Below are 26,730 nucleotides of genomic sequence, written 5' to 3'. Positions count from 1 at the left end.
TTCCATTTGCAGGTAAAGAGGGCCTTCTCTTGACATGCTTTCTGCTGTCCTGAAGCTCCAACAGATGATGAATGAGAACTTGCCTGACATTTAGTTATATATGGAAAATAGATGTGTATATACTGAGTTGGATGGATGACTGCATGTGAATACAGAACCTTTTGGCTTCTGGTGGTATGTTCAATACAAACCACATTCACTAATCACAGCAAAAGGAATCACCAATCAAAAATTCTCCACTGGTGTCACTGCCTCCTTTATGCAGCCTACATATCAATGGAATGAAACAAATACAACATAACCAGGACTTTTTTTATTAAGCTGGGGGAGGGTGGTGAGAGTAGAAAAAGAGAATATTTATGGCAGAGAGAACCAAATTAAGATTTCTAACTTGAAAATATTTGAGGCTTAAATTAACCATTATTTCTTAGTCCACGATGCTATGTTATACTACTTCTTAAATGGAAATAACTTTATTATTTTGTTGTATGATGTAATAATGATGTTGTATGATATAACAATATAACAATGCTTTAGAACAATAATTTTTACAACTTAAGAGGATTTCTACATACTTTTACTCTCATGAGTCTCATAATGCCCTCATGTAGTAGGCAGTCAACTAATCACTCTTATCCCCATCATCCAACAGACAGACTGAGGCTTGCAAACACTACATGGCCTGGCTAGAGTTACACAACTAGAAAGTGGTTTTGCTTCAACTAAGTGTGGCTCTCCTGAACACTGGCCAAGAGCATAAGCTCAGCAACTGGGGGTGGAGGGGCAAGAAAGAAGATTCCTGCTAACTGCTTATGAATTGTACGACCACGAGCAGCAATTCAACCCATTTATACCCCAGTTCCCTCTTAAAATGAAAAAATCCCTGTAATGCCTAAATTACAGGGCCATGGGGAATTAAGTGGGGCACACACTTGGACAGTACCTGACCCATAAGAAGTGCTTAGTAAGCAATAATTGTATGTCTAGCAATAAAATCCTACCCTGCCTATTGGAGAGGATAACTAGATGGGTAGAACTAATCTAGTCCCTCAGTGATGTTTTCCCTAGTTATGGTCTTCTAATGCATTCCTTTTTCCAACTGGTTAGTTGGATCCTTTGTACTAGGTAATCATTTCTCATTTCTCTGTCATCTTTCACTAAAAAGCTGTTGACAGGAAGGATTAAAACTTCTGGATATCCAAAGCATAGCCTTCAAATGCCAATATATTTTCTAATTCCAAATAGTCCTAAGGTATCATACTTCTTCCTAACTTGTTAAATAGAATATACAGAAGATACACACTTTTCTTGATAACTGAGTGCATTACTATGACCACTCACAACCAGATGAACAGTCATTAATCTCTGGACATGCCCATAAGCTGTTCTGTCTCCTTTCTTGACTTTGGAATGTCTGCTGGGGCTACACTCTTCCCTTTCTAATTTTGATCTCCACTCTTTCTTGTTCCTAACATTGGGACCCTCTCCTCACCACCTCTTCCCCATCTGTAGCCAAATCTGCACATTTAAAAACATAACCTACAAAAATATAACCAAATTATGTATTTTAAATTAGAATGTATGAGCTTGAAGGTAAGGGCCCAAAGAGCAAAGTATAGGACCCATGTAGTTATTCAGAGACATTTTCACTGCAATTTTTTTTCATTGCAATTTTTAGTATGTTTCAAAGGGCTGAAGTTGCCAACAGCCTGAGATCCAAATAAACACGAGTGTGCACGTAAGTGGCATGTGTGTGTATGTACGCGTGTACAGTATGTGGATGTATTGGGTATTTGGAGGGTAGCTGCTATTCAAAATATTTTAAGTATTCTATTTTACAGTTTTGAGTACATTAAAAATTGGAAACTTTTTTTAATTAAAAAAATTAAATATGATTTAGTCAACAGATATTTGAGTATTGTACTTACCATGGGCCAGGCACTATTCTACGTATCAGGAATAAAAAGTTGAATAAATAGGTATTTTTCCTATTCTTATGGATTAAAATGTTTGAATTTGACAATTTGTTTTCTTTTTTTAAAGATTTTATTTATTTGTCAGAGAGAGAGAGAGCACAAGCAAGGGGAGAGGCAGGCAGAGGGAGAAGCAGGCTCCTCACTGAGTAAGGAGCCTGATGTAGGGCTCAATCCCAGGACTTTGGGATCATGACCTAAGCCGAAGGCAGATGCTTAACTGACTGAGCCACCCAGGTATCCCGACTTTTGTTTTCTTAAAAGCAAATTTTTAGTTGAGATTATATTTTGAAATTTACTCATTTCCAATTATAAATTGTAAAGGAGAAAGTTTTCAAATAATGGGGGATTATCAGGATTCAGCATGCTTACACATATAATCTGAGACTCCGAATTCTCTGGAGAGAAACCTGGTATTATAAAAAAAATACTTAAACTTAAGATGCTGCGGTAATACAATGATTTTTTTTCCAAATATAAGGAATGAGAAGTAAAGAAATAGAAACAAAACATTTAGGATCTCATAGCAACATTAATTTTCATACTGGGTATATTCAGTAATTTACATTACTATTATATTCAAGAAGGTAATAGCATATATAGGGTCCCAGGGCAGGCCACCTCAAAATGTGCCACAATGGCATACTGATCATTCTGAATTGAAGCTACTAGGGAAACAGTGTAAGGATACTCAGACTCAAACTCTTCTTTGCCCCCTGAAAGCAGGAAACAAGTCTTCCATTACAGTACCACCCCTGTAACTAAGAAGTAAAATGATCAGAGAGAGGGACTTTAAAGTGGTGAAAGCTATAGAAAGATACCTTGTTACATTTTTTCACTAATCTACTACCTCAGCCCAAATTCCACTTAGAATTCCTTACTAATTAAAGCTCCCTAGCATCTGCCTTCTTTATCCTGCCAGTTCTTCACTACTTAATGTCTCTTTGTCTAAAATGTATAAAAACTGCCTGTCCTTGTTACTCCTTTGGGTCTCAATTTCATGACTGGGCCTCCATGAACATGTAATAAAAATTTGGGTTTTTCTCCTATTAATCTGTCTCATGTCAATTTAATTCCTAAACCAGCTGGAAGAGCCTTGACCAAAAAAAAAGGGAAAACTTTTTCCTCCCCTACATGTGAAAAGCTCAATATGAGAATGTTTTTTAAAAATTTAATTTCCATTATCATTTTACAGATGGCAATATCATGAGAAGTTCAATATGAGGATTTTTTTTTTTTTAATTTAAGCAGTATTTACAGGAGAGACGAACTTGAAGAAGCATTTTTAAAATAAAAACGTACTGAGAACACATGGGGACCAAATTTTACTCCATTCTTCACAGCAAATGTTTTTGTTACAAATGTTAGAAAACCAAAATCATCTTCCAAGAAATATATAAATCAGTGTCTCCTTTACGGACCTACCGTGAAACATCCAGTATAGCATAGCCCAGTCCAGTGATAACCTAAAGGAGGGTACAGTAAGGCAGGTTGAAAAGAGCTGAGGAGAAATAAGGCCCAGGTGCCAGCGCACCCACTCTCTTCCCAAGTAGACTGATGGTTGTTAACAATCATTTTCGAGGGGCGCCTGGGTGGCTCAGTGGATTAAGTGTCTGCCTTCGGCTCGGGTCATGGTCTTAGGGTATTGGGATCAAGCCCCCCATTAGGCTCTCTGCTCAACAGGGAGCCTACTTTCCCTTCTCTCTCTCCCTGCCTACTTGTGATCTCTGTCTCTGTCAAATAAATATGTAAAATCTTTAAAAAAAAGACAATTTTCGATGATCTCACTGTCGCTCAACTGAAGCATACATTCCCAAGCTTTGGGGGCTTCTTACTCTGAAGAACAAGCCTCATCTAGACTGTGTTCTCCAAAAGAAAGGTGTGTGTGTGTTTCCCTGGTTCTTTACCCCTACTGCCGGCCAAGTCCTAATGACAACTGGCAGCTACCTCAGACCCAGAGAAGGCAACCGAGTGGCACTCTTGCCTTGGCTAACTCTGGACCACCACACTCTAGAATGTTTCACGAGAGAGATTATATTTCCCTCTTGTTTAGGCCACACTATTATGCTGTCTCATCACAGCAGCTAAACTAGAAGCCCAGTGAGCACATATTTATGACAGAGCTGACTATCTGCCTCAACTCCTACAAAGACTTCTTGAATGTAATATGTCACAGAGCACTTGTGACCCAGTATTAAAAATGGAAAATATTAAACACTTTCGAGAAATAATTCCTCTGGATTCTTTTCAATAGGAGAGGTTGGGAATCTTCTTTAAGGGGTTCAAAACAGAACATGACCCACCCCCTGTGATGACTTTAATCCCTGGAGCACACCAGATTGCCTGAACACACCATCCTGCACTGGGAATCAGAACCTACTGTTTCTGCCCACAGCTCATATTCTCAAAACAATCAGTGGCTTCTTAAGTCAACAGAGAGCTCTTGTGGAATAACTGTATTACATCAGTCTAGACAACAAAATGTTCAAATGCATATCAGGTAAGAGGAGACCTAAGGCAGTTCTAACAGAGAAAAAAATGGGGCTTTTTCTCAATTCACCAAACAAAACTGGAAGATTGGGATTTCAATATTTCTGGTAGATAAAGATGGAAAATAAATTTAATGCTCTGCAGGAAATAAAGAGCAAAAGAGTAAACAATACTCCACACTGGGCGGGTGGCTTCATTTCGCTCTAGCAATTTCAAGAGCAATTAGATTTGAACGAAGCTTTAAAACTAAACCCCCCCCCAAAAGAGAAAGCATCGTTATTCATGAAATACCTGAGATAGCTCTGCTTCTAAAGAGACTTGACCATCTACTAAGTACCAAGCATTATCAGCATTTTAAATATACAACCAACAAACTATACATTATTATTGTAATTTTACAGAGGAGGAAACAGGATAGAAGAGGTTAAGGGGCCTTCCAATATAATAAAGTTATCTGTGGGAGTCTGTATTTGAAGCCAGGTTGGTTGGACATCAATGCCTCCATTCTTTCTGCCATACCAGGAGGAATTTTAAAACTACTAGAAGAGTACAGTGAAATTCTATTAAGAGTTCACTGATGAGTTAGGATTATTAGATTATTACTTGTAAATAACACTGAGGGTAACCTCATACTATAATCACTATGGTACAGTGGTATCCTCAGGACAAAATGAAGCTCCCAGGGCTCTGTGTGCCTCTTCTAGAGGATTCTAAGAGTGGGCTGGCAGGCTGGCCAGCTGGGAGGATGCCCTGGCTGATGGGCTGGCTGATCATCATCAGCCCACCCAGGAGCACATTCCAAAACAACCAACTGAAGGTAATGGGAGGGACCTGTGTCTTCTTAGCTCAGTCCTCCTGCTGGTTCCCCCTACCCACTCCCTGGTCCCGAGCTCTCATGGGGCCATTTCACGTTTTTTTGGAGTTGTCAAGGTGCTTTAATAGTGAACATGGTTTCCTCAAAACGTTTAAAAACCTAGTTAGGGCAGTCAAAATGCTACCTAAAACAGCCACAGAATAGCAAACTGTATCTTTTGCTTTGCAATATTTTGTGGTTAATCTACTCAATTTTTTGTGCATTTCTAGTCTTCCTGGGATAAAGGACTCTGAAATTGTTATTTTTCAGAGACAAGAACTACATTGGATATGGCTCCATATTTTTTGCATAGTTCTAGTCATGAGACAGTCCTAATTACTACATTTACCTTTTTGTGTAGGAATGTATCCTAAAGGAGCATTTAGAGTACACCAATGTGAGTTCGGCCAGATCAAATAAATCAGTCCAAGTGATTACAAGTGACTTTGGACTGCATTCAGATTATGGAAGGCGAGAATAGACTAGGGGTATGTACCATCACAGCAGTGACAAATTTTCAACTTCTTTGCAAAAGCACAGTATTTCTTCAGGTTTAGACATGACTCACTAAAGCTACATTTTCAATGAAATATAGCTGGAAGGATTTAAAAGGTAGAAAATATAGTCATGTCAGTACAGATGATCCCCACTCCCCACAAAAATGCGTGACATCATTTTAAGATGTAGTCAGTCTGCTGTCACTAGGCTGTTGGGTTGGACAGACTGATACCTATCTATACACACGGAAGCAGCCAAAGTGTTATGTGGTTCTGGTTAAGATGCAAAGACCACCATTACACTTTAGAAGACAAACATCCATTTCTGAACAATCTGTTTTCACTACTGATTTTCTGCAGAATTGATTTTTCTAATAGCAAGAAAAAATAATCAGGTATCTATTATAAATGTCATGAAGAAACTATTTACGGTGGAATGCTCTTCCTACAGTGTTTTTGGGGGAGGGGTTCTTATGTACTCCCTCACCTTTCCTAGGTAATTAATGTGAGTCTGATGTACACTAGTATATTTGTGTTTTGTTCCCTATTTCTTTTCCAGGAACACTCAAACATTTTCAAAATATGTATTCTACAAGTACTGAGAGCTGATTAGTACCAGACACTATGCTAAGCTCTGGAATACTGTGGAAAGCATCCTTGAATTTATATCCTGGAGAGGGGCAGTCCAAAAAAATGGGTATTTATCACACTTCTCTGCATCTTCCTTCTTTTACTTAATGATACGTGGTAGAATTCCCTCCAAGGTGACTGGTAAAGATGTATTGGAGGAATTTCTTAGTGAGATTCCTAAATATACTCTAAAGATAGTTGCAAAGAGTTGAATTTGCAAAATTATTTTAAGATGACACAACCCATATCTCCATGGATCCAGACAGACATTGGCCCCTCTCATTAGCTTCCTCATCATGATGATATAAGGGCCTTTAGGCATGTAACCTCTGCCTGGTCCTTTGCTTGGCACCCTTTTCATGAGCCAAGTCTTAGCCTGGGCCCATCCCTCTGAGTATTCCTCTTTCTGGATCCAGGTCCCCCCTAAGTGGTTCCAGGGCTGGAATATGTTGCTTCCACAACTGTTCTATCATCTCAAGGATAACAACTGTAGTGCATGTTTACTGAGTACCTAACTATTTTAATAAGATTGGAACCATTATGAGGACATAGGAGCCTTCACCCAAAGTTCAAAGTCACATAGCATAGCCAAGGGTAGAAGTGGGAGCTCCTGATCTTAACCACTGCCATGATATCCTTCTGGATCTGAAGACTGATAGTCATGTAAAATTTTCCAATTCAACTATGGTTCATTGACAAGTTTTCAATACCTTACAACCTATATAAGGGTCTGTTCTTTCCTTCTCTGTCAACCAAAGTCTGTAGTAACATTTTATTGTAATTTTTATAAAGGCTTTTTTCCTTCCTAGGTCATCTTATTCTGTGGCTTCAGAATTTTTACTAAATATTACATGTGTTTTATAAGAAATTTAGAAAATACACAGGGAAAAGCATACCTCCTGTATTATCGAGTGCACGTGTGTATATATATAAATATGTATTTCTATAGAAGATTCTACACATATAGTTAGATAACTTGTTTTCATTTGTATTGTGAACACCCCCATGTCATTAAAAATTCTTTAAAAATGTGATTTTTAATGGCTGCACAAACCCCATCAAATACATATGCTATTATGTAATCTTTTTACTCATATTGGGCAATTAGGTTGTTGCTAATTTTCAGATATTAGAAACATCACTGTGATTAATATCCTTGTGTTAACAGTAAATATTTCCTTAGACTGGATCCCTAGAATTAGAATTACTGAACCAAAGACACAACCATCTTTAAGGCCTTGACTACAGATCATTAAAGTGCTTTCCAAAATGGTTGTACCAATTTTACTTTCACCAGTACCCCATGAAATTGCCAACATCACAACACTCATGCTGTTTTACCTTTGATTTAATAGTTGCCAGCATAATGCAGATACATTCCCATTATTTTAATTTATATTTCTGTGATACTAGTGAGTTAAGAAAATTACTTCATGTGCATGTTGGTCCTTTATATTCCTTCTGTTGTCAAATACCCCCGTTCTCCTTACTCATTTGTAATTACTCTACATAGATTACATTCATTTTATTTACTTATCCAACAGGTGTATGCTAAACTACTGTTGCTTATCTTGTCCGGTGCTAAGGATACAAATCCTTTCTTTGCAGTCCAGAACACCTCTGGGAATTTCCTTACAAGACATTTTCTGTGTAAGTATATATCTTAAGAAGATCGTATTACCGATGTTGACATTTTAAGCACAATTAAAATAATACTCCAAGAAAGACAGAAATTTGTTCCCAGCTCAAACTGCAGATTTTGGGGGGGGGGGTGTCTTTACAAATTCAATAAGCCAACCAACCATGACTTAAGTTACTCAATAGAAGTTTACAGGTTGCGAAATATCATACATGCCGAGACAATGAAAAATGCCACCGAATTCCTAAATCAAACTCTGTACTGACAGGGTATTCTCCCTGGGGAGTGTCTACAACTTAGCTACTACTATCAAAAGTGAATCAGAACAGTAACAACGGCCAATAGTGGCAGTCACCAGAGGAACATATCCATCCATCCAAGGAGTATGTGTAGCTCCTGGAAAGAGGAAGCAGGAAAGCACAAGAGAATAACTGCAAAATCTAACTGATAACATGTAGTAATCCTTAATTCTTGGTTTGGAGTAAATTAATTGAGTAAAGAAGATGTACTAGTTATTTTATAACATGGATTTCTTTCTTTTTTTTTGAGATTTTTAAAAAATTTATTTGATAGAGAGATAGAGAACACAAATAGGTAAAGCGGCAGGCAGAGGCAGAGGGAGAAGCAGGCTCTCCAGTGAGCAGGGAGCCCAATGCGATCCCAAGAAGCTGGGATCATGACCTGAGCCGAAGGCAGCCGCTTAACTGACTGAGCCACCCAGGAGCCCCATAATGTGAATTTCTTATTCGTAAGTCTTAAATTTGGTTACTCTCTGAAAAAAACACATCTTTAATTATCAAAAAGGATACCAGGGTGCAAGGGTGAATATATCTCATGAGATCCTGAATGTCTGAGAATATCCTTTTAATCCTTCACACATCAGACAATTTAGCTGGATGTAAAATTCTTAGAGTACAAGTATTTTCCCTTCATCACTCTAAACACACTGCTCTATGCTCTCCTTATATCTACTGTTTCAGCAAAGCTAGATCTCAGTCTGATTTTATCTTTTGCAGATAAATCATGTCTTTTCTCTGGATTCTTGTAGTTTTTTTCCTCCTATATCTTTGTAAATATAAAATTTTGTCAGTTATTCCTAGACTGGTCTCTTTTCCATAGTGATGCCTGGAATGTGATTACCCCTTCAAATCTGTATATTCACACCTTTACTTTCTGCTTAGAAAAAATGTTTCAAAATTATATTAAAGTATTGCTTCTGTTCTAGCTACTATAAACTCTTGAGAACATTCGCAATGCTTTGCTTATGTTAGATTTATTTTCTGTAGACTCCACGTCTAGTAACATCTATCATATCCTTTTTGTTCTTTTCCTTCCTATTCCAAGATAACTTCTCAACTACTCTTGTGACAGCCAATGACTTACCTTTCTTCTATATCCATTCTTCTCTTTATTGGCTCCACTGCAGATTTTAATTGTCTAGTAAGCATCTCTGTAACCTAACTTCCTGGATATGGATCCCAGATTCCTTCCTAATTCACTGGGTAAGTTTGGGCGAGTTAATCATCTTTCCTGAGTTTCAGTTTCCCTGTAAGTAGGGGCAATAATAACAACTATCTGAATAATTCAGGGTTTTTGGTTAAAAGCAACAGAAAATGCCGTGGCTAATTTAGGATTAAAAACAATTTACAGAAAAAATTTGCCTATATCACTTAAGACTACATATTTTCCCACCAACTCCACGAAGGTGGGAAAATGCATGGAATAAAGAAATTTGGATCAGATGTTCAGTGGCCAAAAAAATGGAGATTTTCAAAGCATTAACTCATGAAGTTGTGATAAAGAACACCAGAGATCCTCCATGTAAAGCACCTAGCACAATGCCTGGCACATGATAAGTAATAATGTTAGCTATTAGTATATTCCTATATATTTTCTATATATACTAATACACTAATATGTGCTATATTATACTATACTATATTATATATACTATACTATATTATACTATAATATACTAATATGTGCTATATTAGTGTATTAGTAATTCCTAATAGATTTCTATTCCATAGATTTCATTGATTCTTATATCCTATCCTTATGATAAAATCTTTTCCAAATTAATAATGTTTCCAGTAGTAGGGGTGGTAGCAGTGATGACGGCAGGCAGAGAAGAAAACAGCAGTCTGGCTGTACTAAGAGGCAGCAAACCCAGTAAAACAATGGGTGGACGGTCTTTGTGATCACAGAGGCAGACCTGGTATAGATAACCCACTGGCCATTGTTCTTCATCCTGCTCTACTGGCTTTACAACAGGACAACTCTCCAACTCTGACAATAGGGTGAATGTCCTCATAGTTTTTAATGGGGAATCAAAGTAAGTTTTATCAAGGGCTCAGAAATTTAAAAAAATTCAACCAAATAAAATAGTTACACACCAGTAAAATAAGTTCTCCTTACTCTGTGGTGCAAATCAAATAAGCTACCTGTAACAGCATTCTGTTCAGTACACCTAGTTATACAAATAGAAGTTTCCTATTCTTACCTACAGACCATCAAATCTTCTCATCAGCTTAAAATAATGCCAATAGCAGCAATTACTAAGATACATTTCTCTGCAAAATAATTTAATAAGAATCCACTTTTTCATTATACTTTGCTAACTGAATAAGAGAAAAATCAAGACCCTGCTGTGAAGCTCTTACATTATATAAAGAAAACAATATTCACCTTATTAAGAAACAAATGAGAAAATGGGGCAATGGGAAACTCCAGCCAGCTTCTCCCCTTACAAAAGTTATAGCTTTAAAGCAAGAAACACATAAAGCAGCTAAGGTCATGAGTGAAAAAAAGGAGGTGCCAATTACTCTGAGCTTGGGCAAGGTAGGCTTACTCTTTATTTTTTTTAATAAAACAATTTATAAAAATACTTGCAAAGGGGAGAACTGAGAGTTTACATCAACTTTATGATGGAAAGGAATTTTCTAAAGGAATAACAGAATGCAGAAATGCTCAATCTGAAGGAAATAGTAAGACTTAATTCTGCCAAAATAGCATTAATAGAAGGTCCTATGCAGTGACTAAGACATTCAGCTTGATTTTAAGCTTTATTTAGGAGAACTTGCAAATCAGATATATTTCCATTATAGAGGATGATACCACATGATGAATATTTGTCTGGTGTCATGCTGCTCTATAGGAATTTTCATATGTAAAAGTCTCTAAATTAAAATGTAAAGAGCCTATACATTGAAAAATGCCTTGAGCTCCAATTTTTAAAGGAAAATTACATTTTTTCAAAAGCCAAGAGACTTCAATTCTAAGAAAACTATCTTTTAATTCATGACAGTCACAGTCATATCTGAAATATGATTTATATAGAGTTTAATTGTATAACATGCATTTATCTTCAAGTTTCAATAATGTGCTCTTTCAACGTGCTTGCAGACTGTTTCTAATAATGCAACCCCTGAATTAAGGTCTGAGTATATAAAAACTCCTAAGACTCTATAAGCTAAGACAGAGATTTGTCTTCAAACTACTTGAAGAAAAAAAAAAAAAAAACAAAACTTAGGAATGTCTAAAATGAAATAACCATAACCTAAATTACTTTGCTGAAATACAAGCAGATCCAATCACTTTGGAAACAATACACTCATAATATATAAACAGATACAGTAAGACCATATGGACCCATTTCTGCAAAAGTAACAAAAATGGTAATTGAGAAATTGAGAGCACTTCCACATAAAGAAAGGCTGTTTTGCTATAGCTATAAAGTAACTGCAGGGTTAGACCTGAGGGAAAAAGAATGTTTCTAAAATATTTTTCTCTTCAGAAATGATTCTAAAAAGAAAAATGATCACACAGTGCAGGGAATTCAGTGCTGAACGATCCTGTCACCCATTTAATCTCACCGACTCAGCAGTCAGTCATTTCCACTTTAATAGGATAAAGTTTGCATGTACAAGGGAAAAATTGTATCATATATTCAAATTTAACTCTGAACAGGAATGGTTATTCAACTGAAAAGGAAATTATCATTTTAAACATACCAAGTGAGGCTCAAAGTGTTAATGAAGGACAAAAACTCTATTACTTTCAAATGTAAACAAAAGGTAATGCTAATTCAACAGCAAAAATTGAAGTTAAAAATGCCTAAGTTAGCAAATTTATATAAAACTGATAGGATACAATACATATCTATAGCCACATATCTATAGCCTGCTTAAATAAAAAATGGGGCAAAAGTACACATTCTTGGATTTTGTGGTTCCATTAATGATATTCATACTGTGCCATTACTTCACATAAAAGTATAAAATATGGTTTGTCCCTCTGCATTCTTCTGAGGGTGGAAACTGTACGTAAGAGATCATCTTTGTAGGCCTCCTTACCATCTCTCCTCCTTTTCCTAGATAGAGTGCTATGATCACAGTAGGCTTTCAATCGATATTTTTTATTTAGATAAAAGCAAGCACTAAACCTAACTATAGCAGAACAGTAAACATTTTTACATTCTCACTTCATCAGCCCAATAAATATTTTTGGGCACCTACTATGTATTTCATGTCTGCACATGTGATCTAGCTATGTGTGAAAAGCCAGACGGAGCCTGTTCAAATTTCTGGAATTGAAGAGCTCTTCAAAACAAAACAAAACACACCAAAACAAAACAAATAAATAAAACCTAGAGTCTGAATAAACATAAAAAGATGTTTCCAACTGGATCAAATAGAACAAATACACAGCTATTCGGGATGTACCTCTGGGACCTCTAATACTGGTCAACTTTGCCAACAGGTCCAGCTGATCATTTATCGGGCTATCACAAAATGTATATACTTGTTGCTAACCTGGCAGTCTCATTTTTTTATGTTGCTGAGGACAAGTTTTTTGCATACACTCACATACTAAATAAACCTGAAGGCCATACTCTGTTGTATTCCTTAACCACAGAGATACCTGAAACGGAGGATACCCTACACCATGAACACACAGAAGAGAAAAATTACGTTCTGACCACAGTACACACAAACGAAGAGGGCTGATCGGAAAACCGACTGGGAGGGCTCAGAATTTTTGAATCCAGACCAAAACAGTGTCACAAGAGCTCTGCCACTTGACCTCATGCTGAACCACATCTCCATAATATTAAGGAGGTAAAGCTGTAAAATTTGACGATCCCACAGAAATCACTAAGAAAAGATCTTACCTTGTGTTTGATGATGCAGTTCAGGCACGGAAGACTTCATCATACATAATTACAATTGCCAGGATAAGTCAGTTACCAGTGGGAAAAATGACTAAGTTACTAATAGGAAAAATGCGAAGTTTTAGGCATTGTACTTACACTGCTTTTAGCTAAGCAAAAACTATGCTTGTTTACAGTGAAATTAAAATTCCGTCTTCTGCATGTGGTTGAGGTGTGTCAGGGAATGATTTCATTGTAAATAAACTTGGGGGCCAAATAAAAGGAAGCTGCTAAGGCAGGTGCACAACAGTTGAGTTGTTTCAGTTTCGGAGGAATAAAGTACATAATTGTACTGGAATTTGTTCAGTTCTGGGCATTCTGCCATACAGGAAGGGTGTGTAATTACTGAAGCTAACATATCCATGTAAAAATGAAGTAATATCAATAGGGCACAGTTGGTTCCAAAGTTCCTTACTCTATCTTCAAAAATTAAGGATCTTTAATGACTCTCATTTCACTCTTTGATATTAAGGTTTCATTTAAGTTCATATGGCCACACTGAAGGGAGAATTGAAATTTTCACTGAAGTCAGAAAATATTGTTTTGAGGCTTCTCTCTAAGAGCCTCACAAGTAAAGTACATTGCAGTTTTCACTCATCAAAAATAACAAAAGAAGTATATACAGTACATAATTTAGAACTTCACCAGAGTAATAGACTACATGCAAAATGAGCATGTTTCACCAAATCTATTCTGTGCTTATGATTTCATGCTATCTGGATTGGCCTCAGCCTTAAATGTGGTTTCCAAACGTCTTAAATCGGAAGCCAAAAATAAAAAGAGTGCAGTTTGTGAGGGAAGAGCAGAATGGAAGTTAAAGTGCCTGAGTATGGCCAAGTTCAAATAAAGATCTCAATTATGCAAGCAATTTAACAACAGAAAATAAAAGAGTGTAATAAAAATTATGTGTGATTCTATAGAATGCAAATCAACTTGCATCCTATATGGAGCCAAGAAATATGCTTGTTAACCCTATGATTGGCCATATGGTCTTTTAAAGAGTTTCTATAATCCAGATCACATCCTATCAGTTATAAAAACTACAATATACTCTCCCAACTGACAGTAATGGTCCTTGGCTCACTGTTTCCTTTGTGCCTGTGAAGGTAGGACACTGACACATCTGTGTGGCAGGGGGTGGTGGCAAAGCTCTGGATGAGCAGCCAGTGTGTTATCAAATTCCAATTCTTCTATATCCAAATACTTACCAAGCACTTCAAGGAGAAATCAATCATTTAAACCTAAGGTTTTCACAGGAGGAGGCAGGGCCCTTTTGAGAGTACCACATCTGGCATATTTCTTTACTGTACTAGGTATAAGATAATAAGCTAGGCACAGGCCATTCTTAAATTTGCCAGATACTTGAAAACTACCAGGATACAAAAAAACTCTTTATTTCCAGTATCTGTATTCATCATGGACTCCTGGATCCCTATTAAGCAGTTGAGCTGAACAGGAGAAACTGTCCAATGCTGATCCTGATTACAGCCAACTGGTGGCTTCCGTTTAACTGGCACTTCATGTAATTCTGGATTTGAGTTTAAGGATCATATTATTTTGTTATTCTCATAGGATGACCTTCACTTCTCTTAAAGCATGATTTCTTCAGGGGTTAGCTCTATCACTTGGTATACATGATGCTGGTTGATATTTTGTGACATTACCAAGATAAACCACAGCCTCTTTTCCATTCACTTAATTTTCAGTTAAGTTGGATAGATGGGAAGAGAAATTCTTAACACCTATGTCAGTTTTTGGCCACTAACAGGAAATAAAATTTTAGTTTGCTCCATGCAGAGATCAGATTTAATTCCTACATGAATATGGATACATTCAATTCAAATTGTGTAAAGGATAAAAATAAACCACTGAATAGCCACATTTCTCAGTGCTGTCTGTGAGATTCTCATGTTCAGTAATGCTCTATGAATGTGGCTACAGGTCCCATTATCTTCACAAAATAGTTAATTGCTGACAAAGTAATCTGAGAGCCAGTATTATTCACCCACTCCCTTTCTAAGCAATCATTTCTTGCAAATCTAGTATCATTAAAGGCAATGGGGGGGAGCCTGTAAAATCTGTGTGAAACAATGTATAAAATATGGCTCTGTTGTTAGGGAGCTGATTATATAAGGCACTGGAGCTGATTATATAAGGCACGGGAGCATACAGTAAGAGTCAAAGCAGTGGTATAAACTGCTAAAGAGGAGAGGGATCTGACTTCAGCTGGAGTGCAAATGGCGTCCCAAAAGAGACAGCACTTGAACAGAAGCAGGCTACTTCTTTCTTTCTGCCAAAGAGCAAGGACGTTTTTTATGACTGCACAGGTATGCATCTAAGTGACTGACATCAATGTAAAATGTTATCACATTACAAAAGGGAGAGAATGTGAATCTCAACATTTTGCAGCTTCTGTCTTTGGGATCTTAGGGAAAGTATGGCCCAGCAGAGGAAGATTTAATTGTGGTTTTACACCCAAAATCCAATTTCAGATATTAACAGACTAATGCTTTGTTAACAAGACTGCTTTGGTTGCTTGCTAGTCCCTTCCCTACTGCTTACTGTGAATGGCCCAGGGGGAGTACACGTGAGGTATTTTTAGTGGCTTGGACGTACTTTTACTCAAGAAGAACCCAGACTTCCTATCTCAAAATTCAGGTGTGTGTTAAAAGATAATACTCTCCGGAGTGCTTGGCTGGCTCAGTCTTTCAGTATTTGCCTTTGGCTCAGGTCATGATACCAGGGTCTTAAGATCGAGCCTGCATCAGGCTCCCTGCTTGGCGGGAAGCCTGCTTCTCCCTCTCCCACTCCCACTCCCCCTGCTTGTGTTCCCTCTCTCCCTCTGTCTCTGTCAAATAAATCAATAAAATCTTTAAAAAAATAAAATAAAATAAAATAAAATAAAATAAAATAAAATAAAATACCTTCCAATTTTTTAACCAAGTGCCTTGACATTATGTTTGAGTTGCACAAAATCAGCATGTTGGTAAAATTTATTTTTACACTATTTCTTATAATACATATATAAGGCTGTTCTAATTTGTTAGCTCAGCATGGTGAAGTTTTCAAAGTTTAATGCCATATGGAAATAAAATACTGTCATAGCATAAATATAGCTCAATATATACAAAGTTGTTTTATCTTCATATCACTGTCCAAAGAAGGCTCACTGGGTGTGTGTATGTGTATGTATATGCATCTATATGTATATGTATATGCATCTATATGCATATACACATACTTAAAAATAGAACCACCAGTTCCTCCTAAGAGGTGCCTTTTCTTCTTAGGTAGAAATGCCAATTGAAATAGTAATATTAGCCCCTACTGTGAGCACTTACTAAGTGCTGGACACCACTGTAAGGATTTTACAATGGTTAATTTAATGTTCTCAATAACTATCATTGTCACCAATTTTTAGAGGAAAAACTGAGGCAGAGAGATTAAGAAATCTTCCCAAGATGACACAGAAAGCAGTGGGTGCAGGACAGGAACCCAGGCTATCTACTCAATTGCTCTGAAAGGGTCTCTTCCTTCTTTACCCAATGAAACATTCTTCCTGACACATGGCTGCCACTCAAGGTCTTTTTTTTTTTTTTTATCTCCGAGCAGCTCATGTTTTCACTCCATGGCTGTGAACATTGCACTGTAGTGAGATTAAAAAAAAAAAGTAATACATCCTATCCAAGAATATTATTCTTTTGATATAAAATATTATCAAGGACATTATTTCATTTGGGCTTAACACAATTAAGAATGTCATATTCTGACTATTTTCAAATCAAATACATAAGGTACATAATAACTAGCTTTTTAATGACTAACTGTTCTGTACTCTGTCTCACTGGACAGATCATAGGGACTGACATTTGAGAAAGGCTGTAAGAAGTTTCTGCCCCAACTATCCAGAAATCAGAGGATCCTGCCTGGGAGCTTGAGTTGGGTATTTAACATCAGGTGAACATCCTGGAACAAGAGATGGATATGGTCTTGGGTTGAATGAAATGCCGAACACTGAGCACTGATAAACACTTTTAAAAGAAATTAAGCATGAAAATTGCAAACATATATTAGTGGATTCATATTCTTAGAACAGGAATAGAAGAGTATAGCCTCCCACTAACTAAATAATCTGAGATATATATGGTAATTCTTCTCACAAAGAGCAAATACTTGGATTCTTTTGGCTATCTTCAGAAACAGGGACACTTCAAGCTATCTCCCACAAAATAAATTCATTCAGAACACTATCTATCACCAACAGAGAGAATGCTGACGTCATCTGAGGCTGCCAAGGAATTCCAGTGCCAAAATCATGATAGGTTTCCAATTTTCTTCAACATGCAGGGTATCATCCAGTCTCAAGGTACAAATGCAAAGTTCCTGTAGCTATATTTACTGAACACAGTTTCTAGCTTTAAGTCAGTTCTGGGCATTTTGATAAATTTACCATTATATTTCACCAAAATGGGGAATACACTCACAGCTCAAAATAAATCAGAGTCTTCTCATTTTACAGCTCCTTGGGTCAAATCTCAACAGCTATGAAGTGCAGTAAGAAAAGAGTCCTTTTTTCCTCCATAAAGGTGAGAGAAGCTTGATAATCTATAGTTTAGTGGAAAATGGAAACAGTACTGACTACAATTTTTTTGTCTTCTCAAATTCTTAGTTTGTGGAATGTTTTGAAAACTTCAAATTTCAGTGGGGGAATGGAAAGTAATTTGATATCTTGCTACTCGAATAAGCTATGAAATAACTTTTCTTGAAAACACAGTTCTAATGTCAAATATTCTGGAGTATTCTTTCACTCGACATAACTAGTTGTAAGTTACAGCAAAGAGTAAAATAATGAGGCATTAAATATTCCTTTATTCTGCCATCATTAGTCATCTGAATTGCTGATACTTATTTTTGAAAGAACATTCCATCAAATATACACCTAAGTTTATAACTCTTGAGAAGAGGTTTAATCATAAGGCTTAAAAAACTGTACTATTAAATTATTTCCAACAGAAAAACCCTCAGAGAAGGCAAATACGTTTGTTTTGTTTTGTTTTTGAGGGAGGGAGGAAAAAAAAAAAAAAAACAACTATCCCTGGAGCTTTAAATTTACATTCACCTTATTAAGCTTCTAAATCTGAAGAAATTAAATTCAGGAATTCCAATTTCTCTAAGTACAATAATTTAGAAAGCTACTTGTATTTGAAGGATAAATAGCATTAAGTACCTTAAAATAAAAAGTCAACATAAACATGACATTGAAGCAAACTGGCACAGTTTGACAAGTTTTAGAACACTAGCTCACAAAATGAATATACTTTGATTCAGACAAACACAACAAATATAGCCTTTATCCAAAAATCACAAAGACAGCCTATATAATACCTATATTAAAATGTTAAACTGTTCAATGTATCTAAAGATATTACAGGCCTCAAGTTGCCAGAGTCCTGACAGAAAAGTCAGCAGTGTAAAATATGCTTCACAAGGCTTGGCTTGCATGCACACACTCTGCAATGTGGGAGAGACAGAGACACCAAGCACCATCGATATTGTCCTTACTTGCAGACGCACAAGTATCCTGCATGTTCCGATTCTGACTGGCACCTGGAGCGGCTCTACGTGCCAGTCATCCCAATGTACTCAGGGATGTAAACACCTTATAATTAAAAAACGTGAAGGCATCAAGGACGTTAGACAAGTTTAAAACATATCCAAAGATTAATTTTTAAAGGCATTGAAGAAATAATTGATTGCAAATTCCAATAAGAGGCTATACCTGCTCCTTCACGGAAGCTAGAATAGTGGTGGCTGTGGTCTCGGGTTCCATGCCTGGGCCAGTGGAGGCAGCTTCCTGGCGGGTCTGTGGTTGCCCTTCCTCCACCAGTGAAGCCTGCTCAGGAGCGGGCATTCCTCCTGCAAACAAGCAGACAAAGAGTTAACACTTGTTCATGTTCTCCTGTGGAAGAACAGGCAGGGACTGAGGATTTGCAGATGGTTCCTAGGATATACTATGGACTTCTACGCACAAAGATCACAACGCCTTACAGCTATTTGATTTTTAAAAGCAACATTTAGGGCCAAAAGTATAGATAGTACGACTGAATACTAAAATAATAATAGTAGTAGTAGCAGTAATAATATATACTAAGCAAATGTATAAATAACATCATAGCAAAAAAAAAAAAAGGACTAAAGTGTTGGGGAAGAGGGCTCTTAGTTAAAAATGTACTAAGGACAGTAAAACTGTTAGAAGCTTGCTGAATCACTGATTTTTCTAATCAGATAACCAATGAGTAAATATGATTATATCATAAAACAAATTGTAATAAATCCTCTAGATTGCTACAGGGGCCAGTTTGTAAAGTTCCCATACCAGAAGATGTCTACAAATACACAAATGCTTTACCAGTTACAGAAGAGGATTATGCAATTAAAAAAAAAAAAAAGGTTTTAAACTTGGGCTAGAAAATAAACAAAAGTCTCCTCCTTATTTAAAAGAAACGGAAGTCATTAATAACTAGAACAAGGATATCTTTGGTGGACTATTATAGCTAATGTGGTTTCCTTAGAAGAATCTGATTACCAGGGATGCCTGGGTGGCTCAGAGGGTTAAGCCTCTTCCTTCAGCTCAGGTCATGAATCTCAGGGTCCTGAGATGGAGCCCCCAGAGCGGGCTCTCTGCTCAGCAGGGAGCCTGCTTCTCCCTCTCTCTGCCTGCCTCTCTGCCTACTTGTGATCTCTGTCAAATAAATAAATAAATAAATAAAATCTTAAAAAAAAAAAAAAAAGAATCTGATTATACAATGGCAATGGAGATGGTATTTAAGGAGGGTCTATTTTTCAGACCCACAGATTATGAAAGGATGAGTTCTAAAGCGATGGAGTGCCTCAACACACCAAGAGTGATGTGCTTGCCAGACCACTGACCTGATAGGGATTTTTCATGAATGCAGAAAACTGGAGAAAGATTCCCACCTAAAATGCTGTGAAAATTTTAATAACTTGTTTGCACAGCAGTCTGTTTCCTTGAGAGCACAGCATCATACCATGAGACTAGCCTACTGCCTGGCATATGTAATAGGTATTCAATACATGTTTGTTGAATAAATTAATACATAAATGAAGGACTGACCATCTTTTCCATGTCTCATTGGAGTCATCAGGCAAATCTCACCAAGTGTGTTACTCATGAGATCTTATTTGTTCAGTGTGTTACTCTGTAAACTCATATATGAATACGTCAGACCATAAATACTATTCTCAACATTCTTCATAGTTTTCTCATAAAAATTACTCTATTGTTATATTTTTATTTTTTTTATCAACTTCCACAATGTTCAATTCCATAGTATGATCTGGGGATTTTTCCCCCGTTCCCTCAAATTTCAGGATCAGTTTGCTTTTTCTAAAATCATCATCTGTAAGAGAAGGGAATATATACGCATACCACCTGACCTCTCTCCATCTCTCATCCTCAGTCTTCTGACTTACACATTAGTGAAGGTGGGTTTGGGTTCCAGGCTTCTAATAGTAGTGGCTTTATTCTTGCCATATTAATAGGCAGAAATGGGCAGTGAATGTGATAAGTTTGTGCATTTTCCCTAATGCCAGCTTCATGAAGAGTCAGTATGCCTACTCTAGCAGGTGAATTCTGTCTTTCATTTCTATGGTGCCCAAGCTTAGGTAGAGCCTTACCTTCAAGGAGAAGGATCTCCTTAAGTATGAGTAGAGGAGGAGCTTCATTCAGTCTTGGGATAACTGGGTCTAGGATCAAAACCCAAGTGCCCTTGGACAAGTTGCCATTGTTGAGCCCCACTTTCATCCTTAAAAAAGGATTTACTAATTCTTTCTACAGCAGAATGGAAGGATTTTATGGGAATCTTTATTTTTTAGTATACATGGTAGGCCTGAGATATAAAATATACTTACAATATCATCAATTGAATAAAATAGCCCATTTCTGTATTTACCGGGTACTCAACAGAAACCAGATACGAGGTCTTTAAAGAAAAAAATGCCATACATAAAGATCTTAGACTAACATTTAAGGCAAATAAAGATATGAAAGTAGTCTATGCCATTGAAAAACTACACACCTTAAAATAAGCAGATGGTTGCAAAGAACAAAAATGTTACTATGCAACAGTGAAACAAATAATGCCAAGAATCAAAATTTTTAAATGTCAGGAGTATAATATCACGAAATACCAATGTGTAAGGAAAAGAGAAACAAATTCAGTGAACAAAGAAAATCTGAGAAAAGGAGAAAACAGAAGCATCATATAATTATTAATTATTTACATAAACAGGAAGAAACTTACTGAAACATATAATTATATTATTCTAATTATATCACTATAAGTACACCACACTTATTTCACCATATTTACCCTGATGATTCTAACTGTCCAGGACCAATATCAGAAGACCATTTTCCAAATACCACTCTACCCACATGTGCAGGGGACAGGGGGTTCAAGCATAAGACAGGGTCACTGACCATTGTAGTGCTTCATCACCTTAGCTGAGGCAGCAAAATATGATTAAATCAAGGCTAAGTATAGCAAGATGGAAACGATGGATTAACACCACCAAAGTTGATGGCTAGAGGCTGTGAAGCACTTAGGAATTTGTAAAAGAAACCAGTACCAGGCAGGAGAGGGGTTTTTCATAGGCAGGGATGATATTTTTTATTCTCCGATTTCTCCAAGACTGAAAGGTATTGCAGGCACTCGTTAACGCTGCTGGGCTGAAGAATGACCACGGTGCCTATGCGTACCTAAGAGACACTTCACTGCCCCTCATTTCCGCAACAGTCCCCAAATAACAGAACCCAACACTGGGCAGAGGAGGGATGCCACAGGACTGACAAATTCTAATTTTAATAAGGTCTTCTATCCAGTTCCCTGTAGTTCTCATAACAATTTAAGGAGTTACAGGAATCGAGCTATGATTAGAATCACGGAGTGAGATTATTACTTCTCCCCATTAGCAAAGGAAAAAAAAATAACATCAAAAGAACTTTTGGTGTTCTTTGCTTTTACAGCAAAGGGACTGTGAGAAATAAGGCCTTGTGCTTCCTTCCATGACTTCAACTTGCCTGATCTGGACAAACACATTCTAGGGACCTGAGAAAACTGAAGCATTCTGGGGGCTCTCTGGAGAATCACAGGGAATGGCAGAGGTGCCAGAAAACTGGCAGCAGGAAAATGCCACTGCTGTTTTTGAAGAAAAGAAAGTAGACTCTCTTTACATCATAAACTAGAGAGCTAGACATGGATCTTAGGTGAGATTCTTAAAAGGATTTTATCCAAGAGATGATCTGTGAGAACCAGAAAGGGGCACAGCAAAGAAAAGTCATGTCAAGCTGTTCTAATTTCTGTCTCTGGCAGCGTAACCATGGAAATGTAGTGTGTCTAGACTCCAGTGAGGCATGTATATTAGAAGTCCCCCAATGATATTATAATCAGCAGAGAACTGGGGCTGGCACAGGGCAAATGCTGACTCTCACAGTCTTTTAGTGGCTGAAGGAAACATACTATCCTATAAAGGTTTTTTCTAATGTAATGCTGGAGAACTTTGATCTTGACTCAATCCTAACCAAAAAGTTTAGCTATAGTGTAAATGATAAACAGGCACGCTCAAATTCTTCAATGACTATGGATACTGAATTAATTCATATAATAAAATAAAAATATAGAAAACATTGCTCTATAGCAGTAATGAGCTGCCTCTATGTGATAAAAACAAGAGGAATAAATCTGGGGTCTTATACTGAAGTTAGCTTAGCAGCACATTGGGGAAAAGATTTAGGCACTTCAGGTTCAAGAGCAGAATGAGTGAACCATGCATGAGACAAAGGTGCTCCAAAGACAAGGTGATTTTATACTGTATTGACATCAGTATTCAAGATGACAGGAAGAGGTGGACATATGAATGTACACCTCTCCTTCAGGCTCCTTGCGACATGTTCAGGTACAGTTACAGATGGCACATTTGTAGAAACAGACACAAATGTATCCATTCAGGAGAGGATGAGTAGGATGGTGAAGGTATTCAGTCATTCCTACCAGTCATAGGAATAGGGACAAAATGAATGATAGCTCCTGCTCCTTAGGAACTCAGACCTTAACAGTGTCGGGGAGGGGGGCACATAGGAAGGGCAGTTAATGGAACAAGAAGAGTAAGTTTGATCTCAAGAAGAGGACTGTGCAGACAAGCAGATGTCTATAAACCTCTGAAGGACTGCCACTGACAAACGAAGTTAGACATTTTAGGCTATGATCCTAAGAGTTAGATTAAAACCTAATGTTTTTGTAACAAAACTTGTATTTGCCTTTATTACTGTCTTTATACTTTTAATCAAATTTGGCTAATGGTTATATTATTTTTAATCAAAATAAAAGGTTGAGCCATGAGAGGAAGCTCAGCAAATTCTTTCCTTTTGAAGGAAACATTCAAGTGTCTGAGGCAGACACTAAGATAAGACAACTTCTACATTCCAAATTGATGTGAGTGTTCCTCAGTTTTCAGAATGTTGTCTATCATATCACAGCTATCTGTTAAAAGGCACCTGGAGGGCAGGAAGCTGTACTTTTCCTGAAGGCATGATAGACACCAGAAATCTTCATGCTGTTTCTGTTTGGCTGTACAAAGCTGAGATGAGTTTGTGACCAACTCTCACAAGTGTCTTCTTATTTTATCCCAGGCTTTACTTACTAAATTTCCCCTCGCCCAGGTCTATTTTTATCATTTTGTTGAACTGCATTCTTTTACACCTTGTAAAAACACTTTTTGGAAGGCAGAATATGTACTTTCACTATAATCTTTATTGAAGACAAAGAAGCTTTTATGTGCAATATTAGTATTTGTGTACATGTGTGTATCTCAATCTTACAGTGAACTATCGCTGACTAGTGGGAAATTTTCCTGCCCAAGGTTGCAGGTTAGATACATTTAAGAGTGAGTACTGAATCTTGATGTGGATGTAATAAATGCAGGGTATGGATGTAACATACAGCTATGCATGTAATATATATGGGCAAAACCTATGACTCAATATCTATAATCACTTTTACCACAGATGATACTAATCCTCAAAATTATCTCTGAGCTAAATCTTTCTGGGATAGAAGATCAACTACATACTGTATTTGTCCTCTATTTACTCATTTCTACTCTCCTTACTGATAATTTTTGGCAAAAGTATACTAAGTACACTTTGCTTCATCTTATCCAGTGATATAAACTGGTGTCTATATATTTTTCTTTTCTTTCTTGCATTAGTATTTTGGACTATAACATATCTCATGACTTCATTTTGAACACTCAGAAAATGCTATGATGGATGATGACAACCATTTCAAAACTGACAGGACAAAATTATGAAGCCTAAGAACAAGTTAAGAAAAATAATAGAACAGAAGATAAGCATGATTATTTAAATTTTATTCAAACTAAAATAGAGGATAATAAAGATTTTGGAATAAGCATTCGGTGAACAAAACACTGTAACAGTAAAAACAGAAAAAAATCAGAGTATCCTATGTAGTAAAGACAAGTTTCTTTGCTTTACTTATAATGAAAGTGCAACTACAGAAGAATGAGGTACTGGGGAATCAGGAATATGCCTCAGAAGTTAAACACCTTCAGGACCATATGGAATCTATCTATTCTAGAATTCTAAAAGGAGTACTAGATGAACTTTTCACAGTTAGGGTTTTAAAATATCCTAGAAGTAAGAAGCATTTCTAAAATCTGCAAATCTTTAGGAAGCTTACAGATAGTTACATACTAAACTTCTAATCAGACAGTTCATCCAAAAAATCGAAACTTCTTGGCAAGAATTTGTTTAGAAGGGAGTTATATGCCAAACAGCACAGTAATTCCAGAGAATAAAATATATATAGCAGTTAAGTGTTTTGGCTTATAGATTTTACAATCAAAAGATCAGTGCAAGATAACCTGATATTTTTAAAAAGGCAAAAGGTGTAAACAGACCTTTCAGAGGAGAGGAAATCTAGGTGGCCAAAAATGAGGTGCTCAACCTCATTAGTAACTAGAAAAATTCAAATTCATACTACAATGAGATATCAATAAACAACCCCCAGAATGACAAAACATTAATCAATATCAAACTCTGGTGAAGATGCAGCAGGCTGCTGATTAGTGGGGAAAGGAGCCAACACTTGGGAATACATTTTGGGATCTACAGAGTCGAGCTGCTGATACATTTACTCCATAGCCCAGTAATTCTATTCCTGATATACAGAGATATTCTTCACACAAACACAGGACAGCCATATAAGGAAGGTCATGGCCACACTCTGTGGAAGTTCTGAATTGTAAACAATCCAAATGACAACAGTGAAATGGGTAAATACATTGTGGTATAGTCATGCACTGTGTTTCATCTACAACAACAAGTGAACAACAGCACTATCCAACAAGAATGACTCTCACGAGCATACTGTTGAATAAAAGAAGCCACAAAAAAATACAAACAGTAGAATTCCATTTAAGTAAAGTTTAAAAAAACAGGCAAAATAAATCTGTTTATTTTTTTTAAAAAGATCTTATTTATTTATTTGACAGAGAGAGAGATCACAAGTAGGCAGAGAGGCAAGAAGAGAAAGAGGGGCAAGCAGCCTCCCTGCAGAGCAGAGAGCCAGATTCGGGGCTCAATCCCAGGACCCTGAAACCATGACCTGAGCTGAAGGCAGAGGCTTAACCCACTGAGGCACCCAGGCACCCCATGATAAATCTGTTTATTAAGGATGAATTTGTAGGGCAGCAAACTCTTTGACCACAGCCATAGCAACGTCTTCCTAGAAACATCACCAAAGGCAATGGAAGCAAGGGCAAAAATGAACTATTGGGACTTCATCAAGATCAAAAGCCTTTGCACAGCAAAAGGAACAGTCAACAAAACCAAAAGACAACTGACAGAATGGGAAAAGATATTCACAAATGACATATGAGATAAAGGGCTAGTATCCAAAATCTATAAAGAACTTATCTAACTCAACACCCAAAGAACAAATAATCTAATCAAGAAATGGGCAGAAGACACGAACAGATTTTTTTCTGCAAAGAAGACATTCAGATGGCCAACAGACACATGAAAAAGTGCTCCACATCACCCGGCATCAGGGAAATACAAATCAAAACCACAATGAGATACCACCTCACACCAGTCAGAATGGCTAAAATTAACAAGTCAGGAAATGACAGATGCTGGCGAGGATGCGGAGAAAGGGGAACCCTCCTACACTGTTGGTGGGAATGTAAGCTGGTGCAGCCACTCTGGAAAACAGTATGGAGGTTCCTCAAAATGTTGAAAATAGAACTACCCTATGACCCAGCAATTGCACTACTGGGTATTTACCCTAAAGATACAAACGTAGTGATCCGAAGGGGCACGTGCACCCGAA

At 37.0% G+C, this 26,730-nt stretch overlaps 1 protein-coding gene across 8 annotated transcripts in view; it reads right to left on the bottom strand.

Moving 5' to 3' along the window:
* PKP4 (plakophilin 4) overlaps positions 1-26,730 on the bottom strand; it is a 241,930-nt gene that overhangs the window by 147,527 nt on the left and 67,673 nt on the right. For all 8 annotated transcript variants that reach the window (XM_032857861.1, XM_032857868.1, XM_032857866.1 and 5 more), the window contains exon 2: positions 19,074-19,210. In XM_032857861.1, the coding sequence (XP_032713752.1) occupies positions 19,074-19,205 (132 nt within the window). In that variant the 5' untranslated portion in view covers positions 19,206-19,210. The remainder of the gene's footprint in view (positions 1-19,073; positions 19,211-26,730) is intronic.

This window comes from Lontra canadensis, unplaced genomic scaffold (genome assembly GCF_010015895.1).
Source record: "Lontra canadensis isolate GAN:19392208 unplaced genomic scaffold, GSC_riverotter_1.0 scaffold13, whole genome shotgun sequence".
NCBI classification, from domain to species: domain Eukaryota; kingdom Metazoa; phylum Chordata; class Mammalia; order Carnivora; family Mustelidae; genus Lontra; species Lontra canadensis.
Note: the sequence above shows the minus strand (reverse complement) of the source record. Positions and strands in the feature narration are given on the sequence as shown.